The sequence below is a fragment of the Hydractinia symbiolongicarpus genome, chromosome 10 (assembly GCF_029227915.1).
Source record: "Hydractinia symbiolongicarpus strain clone_291-10 chromosome 10, HSymV2.1, whole genome shotgun sequence".
Lineage (NCBI taxonomy): Eukaryota > Metazoa > Cnidaria > Hydrozoa > Anthoathecata > Hydractiniidae > Hydractinia > Hydractinia symbiolongicarpus.
In genome coordinates this window covers 8,528,304-8,546,502 of record NC_079884.1, presented here as the reverse complement: position 1 = coordinate 8,546,502, position 18,199 = coordinate 8,528,304, and the positions used below count along the sequence as shown (strand labels likewise).

The following is an 18,199-nucleotide window of genomic DNA, read 5'->3' as shown; positions in this document are numbered from 1 at the left end:
TTACTTCAGTGTGGTATACTTCTCAATAACTTTAAAAACTCTGCTACTAACAAATTCATCCCACAACTGATATTCTAACAAGCTTTCCACATCGTTGACATACTCAATGTTAATAATAATTTCTGAAAATTTTTCAGCCAAGTTTCCTGTATCCACAATGTTATAAAACTCCATGGCTGCATCATGTGTGGCTTGGTCGTGATCTGCCAGTATATTATCAAGTTCATCTGATAGTTTCTTTAAACTCTCATCTGATACTTCTCTATATTCAATACGTTCCTCTTTTTTAGGTTCTTTCAAGAGTGAAGAATCACAATTGCTACAGCATTGATCCTGGGGTTGATAATGATATCCAAAGTGAATCATCAATACTTTACGAAGGCATTGTGTCGTAGTACAAAAATTCACCATATGTTCATCAACTTTATTTTGTTTTAAACGCCTACTGCTGATATCATGCCCGGTATAGTACAATCTTGCCAATGCTTCTTGCCCTCTTCGACCAGCCCGTCCAAATTGCTGCATATAGTCTTCGATGGTACTTGGTGGACTTATATGGAAAATTTGTTCGATATAGGGTGCATGAACACCCATACCAAGCGCAGAAGTTGCTATTATAACGCGAATGTTTGAAACTTCTTTTGCAACTTCAAGGAGAATTTCGTTTTTCATTGACTTTGTTTGTGGTGCGTGAAATTGCACAATTAAACAATTGCTAGGGTTTGTTATGTTTTCAACATACATGTGTTCCTTTAATACATTTTTTATTAACTTGTATATATACCCACAAAACCTCAATCCACAATATATAATAGTTTGAGGAAAACTTTTCTTTAGTGATTTTAGCTCCTTTGCAAGTGGCAAGATGATATTTTCAATACCTTCTTCACCAACTTTTCTCTTTTCTTTGCACATGTATACATTTTTTCTGTTTGGATTAACAGATATTATTGTTGGGGTTTTCATTCCAAGTATATGTTTTATTTTAGCCAGTGTTTTTTCTGTTGCGGTAGCTGTAAGTGCGATAAAAGGTACCTCTCTAAAAAAAGCTCGCATTGCTCCCAAGTTTTCAAATTCTTTGCGAAATTCTTTTCCCCTTAAAGATAAAGAAATATATATATATTTTAGGATTAACATTTTGTTAGTTATATATAATAATTTTGTTAGTTATATATAATTTTATATCTGTTTTATATTATATATATACATTTTTGTTATTCAGTTGTTGTACAGATATTCTTGTCTTTGTTATTTTATTAGCATTTTGCAATTAACATTACATTATTGCATATTTCCTTATTAGAGAAATTATTCTTGTATATATATATATATATATATATATATATATATATATATATATATATATATATATATATATATATATATATATATATATATATATATATATATATATATATATATATATATATATATATATATATATATATATATATATATATATATATATATATATATATATATACATATATATATAATATTTAACTTTTTTAAAGTTGTAGCTATATATATACCTATATAAATAAAGTAGTACTTACCAGGTGTCCAAGCAGTGAGCCTCATGACACAAGCTTTGACATTTTTTTGATAAATTTTCGTTTTCATCAAAGTTCTTCCTCTCTCACTCAATATAGCCTCTGGATGGCAAAATAGGAAGTCACAATGACCATCCAATACAAATGATGGTAAGACATCTTCTGTTTTATCACTCAGACAGATATCCTCAAACAACGTCTGTACAGCATTCTCCTCAAAATTTAAGTCACGTAGGATGTAGCAAGTCATTCCTACTTTTTTCAGAAAATTCACTTGATCTTCCATAATTGCGTTTAAACAAGTGATTACAATGACAATTGAAGATTTTTCGTCTTTGTTTCTCATGACATCTGGTAACAGTTGAAAAATTAAAGATTTCCCATATCCTGTTGGAAACACCCCAATGACATCCTGTCCTCTTACTATGGACTCCAAGCACTTGACTTGTTTGGGTTTAAAGTTAAGGTCAGGAAAATTTCGACACTCCAGAGATCTTTGAATTTTCTCCAAAATTGCGAAGGGTTCCATCGCATCATCTGTTATTTTTGACGTAGATGTAAAATTTAGAAATTCTATTCTATAATATTTAAAATAAGAATAATAATAAACATTTAAAGTGGCTATCCCAGAAAATCACAAAAACCTATAGTTAGTGGATTGTTTCCACTATACAATACTATATGTATCATACACCACAAAATGACTAGAAAGCCATTAAGGGTTGTATTTACTCTGTAATTTTACAGTGTAGCTATAGGTAGCGCTGGCTAAAGTACCCTCCCGCCACTAGAACACCATCTTCGATCGAAAACGTCACGCATACATTACGTTTCTCTGCATGCTTAATTTTGGGCGAATTTCAGTCTGTTGTACCAGGGCCTCGTACGCGTTTCATCCTCATATCAAAAAACGCTACAGGCCCTGGGTTCGAGGTTGGGTGGATGGGTCTCTGTCGGTTTTTCAATAACCTTTTTTTTCATATGATGTATGGTTAAAATACTGAGTTTTCATATTTATTAATTCGACCCCTCCTAGCAAATTTCAGGTCCCATACCTTTGAGAGTTTTAGACATTCGCCATTATTTAAAGCTACCCCTTAAATTTCCATGAGATCCTTATAATCATTCAGTTTCAAAGAAAATTTATTCATCAAGAGGATTCATTCTGCGAAGTTTTAACACGTGATTAATCCGATAACACGATTTTTGTTTTGAATTCTACCCGAGAAAATTGGGGCAATTTATGGCAGTTTTCATATAAAATATGTAGAAAGAGGAAGGTATGTTTAATAATTTTTATTTGGCTATCAGAAGCTTCAAACAGAATGTTAAAATACGTTAAGATTAAAACGTTAAATGTATTTTAAGCATACTGTTGTATATTAGACAAATTTCTGATGACATCATAAAAAAAGTTCTGATATAAGCAAATCGAAAAGTTATGGAGGGGACGATAAAAAAATTAAAAAAATTCGGGGCCGAATAGGATTAGGCATGGTATCTTCTGTTGGCATCATTTTCTTCTTCTTACTTTATGTGTTAGGGAGACAATGTTTTCACAAACTTAAACAACCACCCATCTAGCTACCCTTCTTCAGCAGGTTAAGGTAAATTGAATCCCTAATGTACAGTGGAAATCAAGGTTGGCAAGGAAGTTACAGCTCTTCGCCTCTGCCATAATAATATTAGCAACATTTTGAACTTTGAAATGTGAGAAGAAAAATTAAAACTAGAAGTTATGTTTCTCGTCTTTCTTGACTTCAAAAAAGCAGAAAAATAGAATAAGTTCGTTTCATGTTTATTTACTTCGTTGTTGACTCAAAGAATAATGAAAACAACAACACAACAATAAAAAGGCAACAACAATAACAACAATAACAACAACAACAAAACAACCAGCCTTGTGATCGCGCATTATAAACAACAACACCACCACTAAAAACAACAACAACAACAACAACAACAACAACTATATATCGCTCCTTTACACTGTCAGATTAAATTATCTGACTTGATACAGAGTTTAATGAATGAGAAATATGCATTCGAACTGTATCACAACTTAAAAACCACAACAGACATACGATATCATATTTATGTTACAATACTGGTGTATTAAGTGAATGAGTTTGGAGTGGCTGTTGAATACTTTATTTTTAGCTGCACGATACTTCGTAAGTAAAACATTCAATACATACACATATAGATGTTGCATGAAAAGTTTCAGTTAGGTTGGTTAAACCAAGGCTGCCATAACGCTCAAAACGTTTCTTAATTTTTTTTAATTCCAAAATTTTGCTGCCTGTATTATACATTCATTATACATTGCTGCCTGTATTATACATCAGCAACCGTTGAGGTGCACCCTCTTTCCCAAGGAATTTTGCATTTTTGATGAAGGTGATAGCGGCTAAAAGGTCCTGAAACAGGCTAGTCAGTATATCTGGGCGTTGCTGTATCAAGTGACTCTGGGGACGAGGTTGGTTGAGAAAGTATATTCAATGTTGAAATATTGAATATTGATTGTGCTTAATTTTTTACAATATGGAATATCTCTTTTTAAAAACAACGTTTTATCCTCTTGATTGAAATTATTTGTTATAAAATTTGCCGCAAAAATGCTGACGTTAGCATTAACGGAAGAACACTCAAGCTATGTCTATTAGTACCAAGATTTTTGATAAACTTTAATAACTCACTTGTACAATTTTCACATAGTCTGGTCTGCAAAATGTCGTTTGGTATAATAAGGCAAACGACCTTATATGTAAGGAATATATAGTTGTCTCAAATGCTGACATTGTTAATCTAATTGCTAACTTTGTTGAGTTGAAGGAGACGTTTAGATTTTTTTTATCAATCAATATATAAAAAACTGTATTAGAATCTGCAAAAGCACAATTCCTTTTTATCCGAATTTGAAGCGGAGTATGATTGGGTACCGGTGTGAAAATTTCCGTCAAACCAAACACATAGGGCGAACACAAGTAATTGTTAGCAGGGAGTTTAATAATCTCCAAAATTGTCTCAATGTGTAATAAGCAATCTTTAAAAAATTTTCCCACCAAATTAGAAACATTTTTTAATGTCAAGTGCAAGATAAAAGTTAAGTACGGACGTTTGAAAAGGACTCATCATTGTTCCTTTTTTAGTTTTAGCTAATTTATTTCTTTTCTGTTCTGATCAACCTTAAATAAGAAGACATTTGTATCTCATAAAGCAACGAACTGCTGGATGTAAGACCGAATGGGGGTAACTTTAATAGCAACGTTTGAGTGAAAAGTTGATCTTCAAATTAGTGGAAAATGTGCTACATATTAGTTACATAAAAACAACAAATTAAAATTGTCTGGGTAAGGGCATTTTTGCATTTTTTTATATATCATGAAACAAATGACTTTAATGAGGTCTTTTTCATCACCTCAAACCTTGTACTTTAGCAATCTTGTTCTCAGACCTTCTTTTTCGCTTTCTAGAATATCTTTAGGCTTCTAAGTAAAGCGCAAAGTGAATTTATCCCCGACATGGTATTACTTTGCCCGAAGGTTGTACGTTTACAGATTAACAGCTGTCTGCAAAAAAATTGTTTGTTTGTTTTGTAGTTGTTTTTTGAAGCAAACTTGTCAAGCCACTGCAATGTTTGCAAATTGACATAACTTTGTATGCTTTATCAGACTCTAGTGCAAACAGTGGTGTCGCAAGAATTACTATCAGACCGTTAAACAAACGAGTGGCTGCAAAAACAAATAAACAAATAAACAGTCAAAACAAAAATTACATGCCTCATCTGGTGTCTTTTATAAACATTATCTTTACGTCTAGATGAAAACACACCCTACTTGTTATTGGGATATTGCCATTCTTTTAAGTTAAATAAGAACCAAAAAAGGCTCTGGAGACGAGGTTAAAAAGTGTATCGCTGAGTTCAAATTGCTCTATAATTCTTTGTTATAAAAATATCGTACAACCTTGGAAATAATATTCGGCAAAATAGCTGTTTTTGACAAATGTCATTGCAGCGGACTCCGTAATCAGAAGGCGGCAAAACATCTCTGTGAAAAATTAACAATCAGGAAATTTTAAGTGGCAAAAATACACTCCGGAATACTCACTAATGAAAAATTAACACCTTTTAACAGATCTTGAAACGTTCTAAATTTTTTAAATGTTAAAATCGGCAAAAGAAAAGCATGTGTTTGGCGTCTTCCGAACGTTTTTATGCAGAATGTCCTAAATCTTCCCTAAGTTTTTCAGCTATTTATCCTTATTTAATGTTAACAGAGCGCTTCTCAAAATTTCTTAAAGTTTCTCCCAATCCAGTCAAGACATTCACACGACAAAATAATACCGATATTGATGACAAACATTTGACGAAATTGTGACATTTTTATCCAAATATACTGCAGACACAAAGCAACATGTTATTCTGCAACGGACGTTGCGACTTTACGTCATAAATCGTTCATGTTTATACTTTTGTACAATAGTGTAAACATCATATTTACTATGAGTCAACAAAAGTTGGCTCAAAAAGTGCATTAAAAAAATTTTTTAGACTTTAATATTATTTGCTTTTGGAAGATAAAAATACATTTTTTATGATAACTGCATGAAGAATATACTTAAAAAATATCTTTAAAAATAGAACCTCAATTTTAGTGCAATTTTAAAAAACTACATTAGCTGTGACGCCAATTTTTATTTTCTGGACTGATTAATTTTAACAATGTTTCTGATTTAAACTGAAATAATTAGACACAACTTGTTAATAACCCTATAAAAAAATCCACGGGAATTGGTCCTTCATGCATATTTCCCGAATCGGTATTGCTTGCATCCTTTTCCGCCTTTAACATGAAGTAATGAATTACTCTGCAGAAGTGCGAAAAAGCTGCGCGCAACCATTTTGAACACACAAAAAGCATCTTTTATTATTGAAAATGTCCGAATAATAATTTTGTCCGACTAAAATTTTGGTCGACTAACATTTTGTCCACCATTTTATTTTCAAAATCGGACTTCTGAGAGAGCTGTTGAGATGTAAAATTTAAAATTTACTTCTAAACAATGACAAAAATAGATAGTGGAAGTACAGAAAATAGAAAAAAACTTTTTCTAACAGCGATAAAAGCTACTCTTTGATATGAACTTTTATCTATAACAGTAATATACATATCTGTTACAGTAATACATTCAACCTCGTCCCCAGGGTCTTGTGGCCCCTGAGCCGTTATTACGGATTGGCCAACAATTCGCCGCTATCAACTTATCAACAAGGCAAAATACCCTGGGAACGAGGCTGTAATACATTTACAAAATATAAAGTAAAGACGACATGTTTAGTCTTATGTCATAAAGGGATTGCTTCACAGATACCTGCTTCTTAAAAACCTTTGACTATAATCTCTCTTTCGTTTTGCACGTGGTTATACAAATTTATTAAGAAAGTTTAGAGGAAATTTTGATATCTTTCGATCCAATGCCACTTGATCTTATGTGGACGAAATTTATTCTCTTATTTTTAAAACAGAGATTCTTTGAGTAAAAAACAAATAAAGAATTTTACCAAACTGGTAATTTATCAAAGATGTAACACTACAGGTAAATATAAAAGTCGCTGTAGATTCTTGTGAATACTATGTCATTTATTTCGCCTTTTGCACACTTACAATAATGTGCCAGTTTTTTTACTTTTTGCCGATCAGATAAAGCATCGTAGGAAGAAACTAGAAAATAGGTTACTACTAAAAAATCTAAACATAGAGAATAAACAACCTAGAAGCAGAAGACGTAATATTTCATTACATCAATTAGTAATGGAACGCGAATGCCAGCTCCATCATTTGCTATAAATCTGCGGATAATTCAGGATCAGTGATTGACAAATTGACAAACAAAATGTGTGTTATTTTATGCATCTCTTTTCGTTCGTTCGTTCGTTCGTTCGTTCGTTCGTTCGTTCGTTCGTTCGTTCGTTCGTTCGTTCGTTCGTTCGTTCGTTCGTTCGTTCGTTCGTTCGTTCGTTCGTTCGTTCGTTCGTTCGTTCGTTCGTTCGTTCGTTCGTTCGTTCGTTCGTTCGTTCGTTCGTTCGTTCGTTCGTTCGTTCGTTCGTTCGTTCGTTCGTTCGTTCGTTCGTTCGTTCGTTCGTTCGTTCGTTCGTTCGTTCGTTCGTTCGTTCGTTCGTTCGTTCGTTCGTTCGTTTATTTATTCGCTTTATTCAATGAGAAATAGGAATGTGTTTTACTAATCTCCAGGTTACCACTATGAACAGCTATAGGTGAAATGGCCGCAACAGAAGCTTGTTTACTATATTGAAAGCCGAATCGGATGAAAAAGTCTAATCAAAGAGCCTTGAAAGCGCTTGTGCCGCACAAAATTACTTCTTTACTGTCCTTTGTTCATATCTTTATCAATGAAAATAAAAGGAAATAATCCAGCTTCAAACTTAGGATCTGTAGCGTGTTTTTGATATTAGGATGAAACGCCTTTTATCCTTTAATTAAAATTTATACAGGCCCTGGGTTCGAAGTTAATATATTGACAATGCAAAAGAAAAAGAAAAAAATGAAAAAGAACACGTGGCAACGTTACATCCCTCATTTGGCGCGAGATAATGAAATAATTGTTGCCGGGGGTCAAAAATAACTTAAAGAGCTTGCTTTTAAAACGACACAATTAAATTCCTAACACTTTTAGATATATTATCAAAAAAAAATCTATAATTTTTAACGAGTATTCGTAGGCGACTTACACAGCTTCAGTTTTAGCTTTAATACTCGATCCAAAGATTGACAATTATTATAATAAATCGTAATTAAAGAAATATCAATTTACCAAAAATTTGTTTTGCTTTACCCCCGTTCGTTTTGTTTATAATTGCTTTTTTCACGGCTCTCATTTTTAAACAGAAAAGTTGCATTTCACACAAAAACTAGTTACCATACCTCCATCATAAGAAAGACACCTGCTTAAAACAATATATATATAAAGGATCTGGTACTGAGTGTTTATATTATATTGGCCGTCATACACGAGTAAACATTACGTGCATTATGATGAAATGTTTGTGCAGTCGTACTAACATTATGAAACAAAAGAAACAAAATTCTGTATTGAAATTTCATCTTCTACGTAAAGAAAAAGAAGACGCTGGCCGTCAAAGAAAGCACTCTGCTTGAACACCTCACAAATTCTAAGGTAATCTTCCAACTAATATACTCAATCTTCTGGTCACGTGGCTTTTTTGCTTTTTTGACAGTCATAAATCAGAGGAAGCGTTTAAGAAGGAGTTTGAGTTCTCCACTTTCTAAAGGCGGCTAGAAATGGAGTGTTGAACATTTAGAGACATACACGAAATTCGATTGAAATGGTGTATTCTTAGTTGTGCAATTTAAGTTATTTTACGCTATGCGATGGAGGGTAATGTGGACAAGAGAAAAGAAACCAACGCCTTCGCACCACTTCTAACCCGTTACCTGGTTATGGTAGCCATATGGTCTCCACGCAGGTTGTAGGGAATAGAGGTCCCACCAGATTTCCACATGGGAGGAACATGGGGTTGTTTTCACAAAATAAATAAAGTGGATTTCGAATGGTGGACTACTTTTGTCGGCGAATATCCTGTTAAGGTGAAATATCAAATTAAACTTTGAGTTTTTACTTAGTCCTGATTCTATAAGCCTAAAAATTACAACACTTTTGGAACACGCCTAACCTAAGTACCTAAGATCTAGCTAAGATGAAAAAAGAAAAAAAATATATGTTGGAAAAAGGGAAACAAAATCCTAGCATATTGGTAACTCCACAATACGGTCTTAGAAGAACTTTATCAACATATCAGGTTGAAATTTATTTTTTATAGATTTTCCAGGCAAAAAGCCACCCACTGATTGTCATACGCTTCTCTCCTCTATCATTTCATGGACACTACACTGTCTCCGTCCAACGTGGAAACACAGCAGAAGATTCTGCCCCTACATCCCCCATGGACTAAGCTTAACAGAATTAAACTAAAAGATATTAGTAGAGAGGAATATAAAGCGATTATAAACAGATTTCATTCTTCTTAATTTAGTATTCCACAACAGTCTTTATTAATTACTTCTAATTTTACACACATTTGTTTTAAAACCTGACGGATTACCATATAAGAAGCATCTACTCCGTTTTCTCTTTACTTTTTTGGTCCTGTGGTTGCAGCGCATCTTCAAAGAGACATCAGTCAACGAACAAAATCGTTACTTTATGCCGAAAACTTCATTTAACAGTCCGTGTACTCTGTCTATGTCTAATACCGTTAATTCATATGTAGCCTATACCTATACAAATTTATGTCTACATTGCTATTTTGGCATAGGAGTATACATATTTATATAGTAAATAGCCGATGTTATATACTTACAAATTATATCTGACTTCTATGAAGTAACTTTCTAACTTTTATTTTAGTAAATTTTAGCGCACAGCCACGCTTTTAGGGAACAATGCGCGAGCTATAAAAAAGTAACTCGTGATTCTTGTGCCGTGGACTCACATGCTCACTCACGCAAGGAAATTAATAAATAGGATACATGTCTTTGAAAATAATTGTAATATTAAGTGTAATATTGGCATACTTATCGCAGGAAGGAATAAATAACTGCCGGGCGCATATATGTTGCTAAGTGTGATTGCAAATATTAGAAAATACTGTATTTGACCGCCCACGGCTTATAATCTGGGGTGCAGTCTCTCTAGTCAACTACTATTATAGTACTCACTTTAAGAATACATAGTTATTAATATGGTAGACTAGTCGTGTTACTACACAATGATATATCTGATATGCTCATCTATATTTACATATTTTTTATCCTATGATAACGCTCGCTCATAAATGTTTTAAATCTAATTTTTTCCTATGATAATGGTAAAACACATCCAAGATATGACGCAAATTGGTCGCTGTACCTTCCTTTATCACTTAGCAACTAAACAGAAAACAAAAAAATCTGCCACTAAGTTAGCACGTGTATAATAATAGTGTTAACAGTGACTTCACAGGGTGCTAGCCTACATTCACGCCCTCCTACACGCTACATATTTTGACAGAACTGACGTTTCCATGCTGTTTGAATCTTTTGAAAACTTAAAAACGTTGTGGCTTTGAAAGTTGTTGACTACTAAGAACAACATAGCGCAGTAAAGTTATTATTTGGGGCGTTTAAAAGAAGAAGACGTTTTTTAGATGTTTTTTTTAAGCGACCAGTTTATAAGCAACTGTACTTTATCTGCGAAACTTCTAAGCACCTTTAAATGAAAACAAGCAACTAGCTATTTTCTCAAATGTAACTTCTTGTGTTCCCTGAGATAATTGCTTATACATAGCTACTTATAAAAACACCTTTTTCTCGATTTTACACTAAATTATTATTTAGTCTAAGTATTAGGTGAAAAAAAATTGATAATTAATCAATTGTGGGTGAACAGAGATACAAAGTTAACGTTTGTGAAATTTTTACAACTACTTTATTATAATTACAGGAAAACATTTAGTCGCTTAAAAAATCAGACAATGTTTCAACATTATTCCTATGGTTTCTTACATTTTTTATATCAAAACGGGACCCAAAGTTTTGAGGATAAAGTAGATGATGTTTTAAATTTTTTCTTCGAGGGCTTCATTTCGATACTTGTATACCAGTATAGTCATGAAATTATACGCCTATTTGACACACAGAACCAATTGATTTTCTTTTCAAGTCAATTTTTTTCTAGCCGTTAGCCCATGCAAAATCGATAAAAATTTATCGCACTTGCTATTTGTATTTTGATGATTTCGTGCTTGGTTAGCACGACCCGCTTTTCGTCAACAGACAAAATACTGGTATTTTTAATATAGAGACGATCTGTGATACTTAGGAATAATTCACATTTAAAATTTGCTTTACACCATAAAGGGAAATAATGTTGCAGATAAAGCAAGAAAATCATTTCTTTTTTAAATAAAAGGTCACAAATATCCTAAAATTTGTTTAACAATTAAAACTTTAAAAAAAAGCCTAATCCAAACATTTTATATCAAGACAACATTTCATGACCTACATTTTACATCATGTCGCTAACAAAACAATTTCGCATCCAAAACATCCCAAAAGCCTGCTGGCGAATACTATGCAAAACAAAACAAATCAAATCAAATATAAATTACTCCAAAGTTCTCGCTTTTCAAAAATTGTTATTTATATTTTACGCAAAAGCTTTCTACGATATGTCGACAAAGTTCTTCCACCGTAATCTCAAGCAAAGGAAAAGTAGCTTTCTAACTTGAAGGAGAAAATATATCAACTATTCTAGATTCATAACAAGAACTGTGATAACTACTAGCTTATAGTTAGTTTTACGTTATACATACACCTGTTGATAGGCAAGGGAAGCCAATGTATAGAAGCTTCCATACACTGCATTGTAATGCAAAAAAAGATGCATCCATAATCTGGCAACATAGGTTAGTAAGTAACACTTTTGACTTTTCCTTCCCTTCGATTTTAACTATGTTACATTACTGATAGAGATACGTTCAACGTTACTCTAAGTTGCTTGCCTGCCACACAAGCCAATAGGCGGTCATTAGATGGCTCTATCTTAACATTATTCTAACTATAAATATAAATATTTACTAAAAAAACGAAAAAGCGAAAAACCCTTTTATATTTTCGGCAGAATCGGAACGCGAGCAAAGGAAATCTTAAAACGGGACTATTGTAAAAAAAATATTAAAACACATCCACTTTGCCTGTTAAGCACAGACACAAAAACAATTAGCATATCATTATCAGGTGATAATTCAGTCACACAGAATTTTACTAGCTTTATTATGTTTCTACCTTACATTCACACCCTCCTTCTTAGCACAACTCACGAATTTCGATAACTTTAGAGGTCATCAAATTAACGGACGCAAAGAAATTAACATTGAAGAATAGCAAACCGCGTTTAAAAAAATCATCTGAATAAAACAGGCAGTTACGAAGTAGCCACAGAACAAAAAAATCGTATATCTTCTTTACACAATGTATTTTGAGCTACCTTAAATTTCAGTGGTATTAATTGCACAGATGTCGACCAGTTTAAGTCCTTCCGATTACATTCGATTACTAGTAGCTAAAATTCTTGAGAAATAATGAATGCAGCTTTACTTGCAAGATTTGTCAAAACCAAGAAGGAGGAATTAATCATAAAGTGAATTTTAAGAGACATTTTTATAAGATAGAGTAAAAATGTAGCATATTTAGAGTTAAGTTTTAACTAACAAAGCCTCAAAGCAAGAACACAAATTTTTCCTTATAAACAAATTATAGTTATATAAATTTATCTGTGTAGCCAACCTCATCCCCAGGGCTTTTTAGGTTTTTTATATTGGAACGGAACCTGAAAAATATTAAACACTAAAAAACCCTGGGGACGAGGTTGTCTGTGTAGCTAGTTCTCTCATGCGAAGCTTTGACGCGAAAAAATATCTTGGAAAAATCCCCAAATTCAGGTTAATAAATGAGCACACTTACAACGTGAGCAAGGCACAATAACAAGTAATCAATTAATAATCAATATTTGTCCGCAGAAAATTCGTATGTTACTCAGCTTTCTACTCCACTTCACTCTTTCGATTTCATGATTTCCCGATTTTTCACAATGTTGGCAATAAAAATTAAATCTGAATCTCCTTGTAGTTGTTGTTGTTTGTTTGTTTTTTATTTCGTCGACAGGAAGTAACAATTTCGTTTACATATGTTCATGTTTATATTGTTTAAAAAGTAAATATAAATACACATATACGTGATTCAATATATTGAACATCTTAAACCGGACGAATAAGTTTACTGACTAGAATTTAAAGAAAGCAATTTAGCTTTAGCCCCATCTTGAATTCCGTTAAAGTAAAGAGTTAGTTTACGATTTTGAAAGTTCGAATGCAAGGTCACGTGACGTTATATTAAAATCGATGTGTAAATGCAATATTTACATTTAATGGGAATCTTAAAAAGTTTGAAACGTATTGATTTATATATTAACAATAAAAATTAAATGAATTTTATTTTATTTTTCAAGGTGCATAAATGTAAAGAAGAACAAACAAACAGGTTAAAGAAAAAAAAGATGTTTCGCCGGAAAGAAAAGACTTTTATTTTATTTTTATTTTTTATAAAGGATTCTATCAAACTCTAATGTTTTATCTAGATAGAAGATCAAATAAGCGCTGGTACGCTTGGTGAATTGGTGTGCTGATGAAAATTTACTATTTTCACACATATTTTATAGAGACAGATAATCATGGGTGGAATTTTTAATAGTAAGTTCTTACAAATTACCGGAAACCGATCCTTAATTTAGGTAGTGTGGACTTCCAACAACACCAACACCAATTGGGTCCAATTTTTTTAATTGGGTCCAATTTTTTTAATAAGAAAAATAATAAGATAATAAGTTAATAATAAGAAAAATAGTTCAAAGAACATATTAAGTAGATTATTGACAGCCTCGACTTCAATTTAACTTTTCTGTTTTGTGAGTAAATCAACCTCGTTTTCGTGCCATATATGTCTGTGTTTTCTTTTATCAAAAGTTTATATTTTTTAGATTCTGTGACATTTCTGGTGGTGATTGGCTGCGCATGCGCACTTTGTGTTTTTTTGATGTTGTGTGTATGTCTCTTTTGTATCAGAAAAAAAAATGCTAAAACTTCAAAAGGAAAAAGTGTCAAGGATAAAAAAGAAACTGTTGAGATGGACAGCTTGTTGTTTGTATACGACACGAACGTCGAGAGACAACAGTCCCCAACTCGTTATCCAGCATCTTGCCCTGTTAGTCCCAGTGAAAGTGAACTTAGTATTAAAAAATCGTCCAGTCACTTAGACCTAACACAACCAAGATACAGCCAAGATGGTGGAGCGTATCGTAGAAATTCTATGGATCCAAGTGATCTGGATTTAAGGTTGTATCAAGATGAAGAAGAAGTCAGCTCACCTTATATCGGTCTTGGGAAATTGTCACTATCGTTATCGTACAACAAGACAAATGAAAAGCTCAGTGTATATATAGGCAAGGGGTTGAATATACAAGCTAAACATACAAACTCGTCACCAAGCCCTTATTTAAAAGTATGCTTACTACCAGATAAGAAGAGAAGAATGCACTCGAAAACACGCAAAGGTGAACATCCAGTTTTCAATGAAGAATTTATTTTTTCTGTACCGCAGGCCGAACTGGCCAAACGTATCTTGAGAATTGCAATTTGTGATTTTGACCGGTTTTCACGACAAACCGTGTTAGGTTATGTAGTTGTTGGCTTGCAAGATGAAATGGAAAAGCTCTTACAGGGCAATGATGCAGTCGAGGTTTGGAAAGATTTGTCGGATAACGACGCACTGGTGAGTAAAACACAATGAAATAATTTTAAAAGGTTTCTTACCTCCCCCTAAAAGATAGAAGATGCTATGGAAATTAGGGTGGCTGACCTCCCGTTGCTTTTTTGTTGTTACGTGTAGTTTTCATTAGAAAAGGGCTGCGACCTAAAAATATACTTCCCCAATCTCGTACCTAGGACTTTTCTTATTTCGTCTCAATTCACCATAAGATATAGGTATATAAACATCGCACTCAAAGAAGCGCTGCAGTCGAAAGTCGGATGGTTTGTGGAGCCTGTGGTGATATCCAGTAAAGAAGTAAGAATTTTTAATTTCTGTTTACATTTAGCCTGGACTCTGCAAAGGAGAGCTATTGTTCTCCCTCTCCTATCTTCCAACAGCAGGCAGAATAACAATTGCAGTTGTTAAAGCCAAAGATTTAAATATTCACAGAGACTCAGGTTGGTTTATCTTTTCTTTACCGTGGTTATTTGATACCTTTATCCTGTCTAAGTGCTACTATGTTGAAACGATGTAGTAAGTGTGAACATAACCTATAGCAAAACCTTCCCTTGTAAGAATCTGAATAAGTAAAAACAGTTTCCTTATTAAAATACTGCCGAGATGAAATAGTATATTATAAAATTATCGCAGCCTGTTTATCATTATCATGTTTAGGCATTCTCGACCCCAGAGCTCTTTGGGATAAATCCTGAGGTTTTATCCCAAGAGCTCTGGGAAAGAGAATGAATGCTAGTAAGAAAAAAAATGAAATACACATACCTGCTAATCAGTTTAGTAAAAAGCCTCCCTTAAAAAGCATCCCTTAAAATAAGCCCCCTCTCCCTCCCTCTCCCGCCCTGCTCCTATTTATGTAGATAATACAGTAAGGTATTAAACATTTTTGTGAGCGATTATTATGTTAAACGTAATCTGTACAATCTTGCTGACTGTCAAGATACTTATCAATCATAACCGTTACCCCAGAACATAAATATCAAGAATAAGTTGATTCAAATAGTTCTTGCGAAATCTTGAACTTACCATACGAAAATGTTGAATCTCGTCTTTTCCTTAGGAGTCGCTGTGAAGGTTAACCTTGTGTTAAATGGAAAAGTTGCAAAGAGCAAGAAAACATCAGTTCATAAGTTAGACATCGCTGCACCGACATTCAACGAATCTTTTGTTTACGAAATATCCGGCGATCTTTTGGATCGCGCAAGTTTCATTCTTATTGTTTACGCCTATAATAGTAACGGAAAAAGAGTAATTGGTAAAGCGAACACCGGACCTTACATGTACTCTACCGGTACAGGGTTGACGCACTGGAATGATATGTTGCTACAACCTAGACGAACTATATCTCATTGGCATACATTAATGTGATTTACCTAAAAACTGCATATCAAGGGTTTTTTTCTTTTTCGCGCTTATTATGTTTAGCTGGTTACAATACTAGCAGTAATTTTCGCGCGTCTTAATGTAATTTAGTAATTTTTTGCGCTCCTGTCCAGCCGCACTAATTTTGGCACTTTTTAGATTATTTCGAGCATTGGGATTCCTTAATTTTGATATAAAAAGTGGTTTTTTTTGCAAGATCGACAAATACAGATCAGCCCCCTCAAAATGAATTTTGAGGTTAATATATTTTAACGCATTTATGCACTAATATTAGCTATTACAAGACAAACCCATAAATTCATAAATTCATAGTTAAATCCGACTGTTTTTTTTGTGTTTGTGGAGGCTTGAATTTTATTGTTTAACCAGTAATTAGCCCGTGGAAAAATCCACGGGTTCGCCTGTCATTTTTATACCGCATTGCGTGCGTCTCGCTACTCGCGCAGCTAAGCTACCATTTTGCGTGACAGAGAGACAGACATATACGGGTATTTTAACATAGATTCTTACCTCTTGCGTGACTTTCGGCAACAGTAACTTTAGACAATTAAACTATCAACTCACTTTCTGCGGACTGAATAGCTAGATGTTAAAGGAAGCTTCAGATTGGACACCAATTTGGCGTTTTCTGGACTTGCATGCTCGACATACAACCGCTTAATTTGGAAAATTTCCTCGTTATAAAATCGAGAAAAAACTTTGCCATTAAAAAAATATCTTCAGACTAAACTTAGTATACTTATTTTTGTTTATTTCGTACGTTTTTTTTAAAAAACAAATTCAGTAGTCCTTCTTATGATCTACAGCGTGCATAGTGTAATATAATAGAAATATGGAATCCACCAAAAGGGAGTATGATACAGAGCAAACACGTCTATACTGCGGACAGTGGTATTTGAAACGGATGGATGCCTGGAAAAACTCTTATACACAACCTTTGATAGACGCTAGGCGTGGTATCATCATAAAGCAGACAAATTAATAGGACATATGGCTACATTCCAACTCTCAAAATGTGCTAATTGTTGCTGACGTCAGAGTGATCATTTTTTCTCAAATTCAAGCTCAAGAATAAGTCATTTTTCACTGTGGAACCAGTCCTAGCTGTTTTCGCACGCTGAAGAAGTGAAGACAGTTTACAAAACTGCATTTCATTGAATTTCTAACGGTAACAGTCCGTTTGCGTTTCAACAGTTTCGTCACATATTCGTACCAACACGTATTTAGCGATATTTTTCTGATATTACTAGGTTCCGCATCGCTTTTAACGATAAAACTATTGACCGTGGGAGCTGAGTGAACAGATTTTGGACTTTGGCGTATTAAATGTTATAAATGAGACATTTGCACTGCGAGAATTAACATTCTTTCCCAATTTAGAATGACTGCAAGAATTCCACAGCGAGACAGGACTCGGTGCTAGTGGTTTATTTAAAAATTAAGATTTGCCACACAACGTCAAATGGGCACATATACTTTTAGTCACCCACCATATTTGGAACGACTCCCGTTAATGCAATCCAATTATTAACTAGATCTGAGCTAAAGGCATTGCAAGCCAAAGTTCTTATCCAAAACCTCCCCTTCCCTCACTCTCTTGAACTCCGCTCTCCACAAAACCTTTAGGTAACGCCTTGGTTTACATTGTGAATATGTTTATTAAAAGCTTTTGGGAATGGTAGCGTTAAATTTCAGTGATTTTGCTATTTCGTAAGTTGTTTTATTAGACAATCACGAGCTTAAAAACAAAAGGCTAACAGTGGAAAAAAGTTTAGTTTTGAAAGTTGTTGCAAAATTGAAAAACAATGTATTGTCAGAAATGAATACTATATAAATTGACATTAGTAGATATGTTCTGCCCAA

General features: G+C 33.5%; 2 protein-coding genes across 2 annotated transcripts; one reads left to right on the top strand and one right to left on the bottom strand.

The window, feature by feature from the left end:
* LOC130612836 (ATP-dependent DNA helicase RecQ-like) lies at positions 1–3,468 on the bottom strand. Its single transcript, XM_057434182.1, has 5 exons — positions 3,360–3,468; positions 2,776–2,867; positions 2,331–2,395; positions 1,553–2,131; positions 1–1,096 (listed from the first exon to the last, which is right to left on the bottom strand). Exons 1-5 carry the CDS (start codon positions 3,466–3,468, stop codon positions 1–3), a joined length of 1,941 nt encoding a protein of 646 aa, XP_057290165.1.
* Positions 3,469–8,624: 5,156 nt separating this feature from the next.
* On the top strand, positions 8,625–16,338 carry LOC130612250 (synaptotagmin-1-like). Its single transcript, XM_057433555.1, has 5 exons — positions 8,625–8,750; positions 13,770–13,881; positions 14,169–14,959; positions 15,285–15,396; positions 16,014–16,338. Exons 2-5 carry the CDS (start codon positions 13,863–13,865, stop codon positions 16,319–16,321), a joined length of 1,230 nt encoding a protein of 409 aa, XP_057289538.1. The 5' UTR covers positions 8,625–8,750; positions 13,770–13,862; the 3' UTR covers positions 16,322–16,338.
* Positions 16,339–18,199: the final 1,861 nt, after the last annotated feature.

Excerpts from the sequence above, each read along its gene's own strand:
- LOC130612250 (XM_057433555.1), top strand. Across the intron at positions 14,960-15,284 it reads TGTCGGATAACGACGCACTG|CCTGGACTCTGCAAAGGAGA; the intron begins GTGAGTAAAACA and ends GTTTACATTTAG. Across the intron at positions 15,397-16,013 it reads AAATATTCACAGAGACTCAG|GAGTCGCTGTGAAGGTTAAC; the intron begins GTTGGTTTATCT and ends TCTTTTCCTTAG.
- LOC130612836 (XM_057434182.1), bottom strand. The coding sequence starts at position 3,468 with ATGCGCGATCACAAGGCTGGTTGTTTTGTTGTTGTTGTTATTGTTGTT. Across the intron at positions 2,396-2,775 it reads AATTGCCCCAATTTTCTCGG|CATGCAGAGAAACGTAATGT; the intron begins GTAGAATTCAAA and ends CCCAAAATTAAG. Across the intron at positions 1,097-1,552 it reads ACTGCTTGGACACCTGGTAA|GGGAAAAGAATTTCGCAAAG; the intron begins GTACTACTTTAT and ends TTTATCTTTAAG.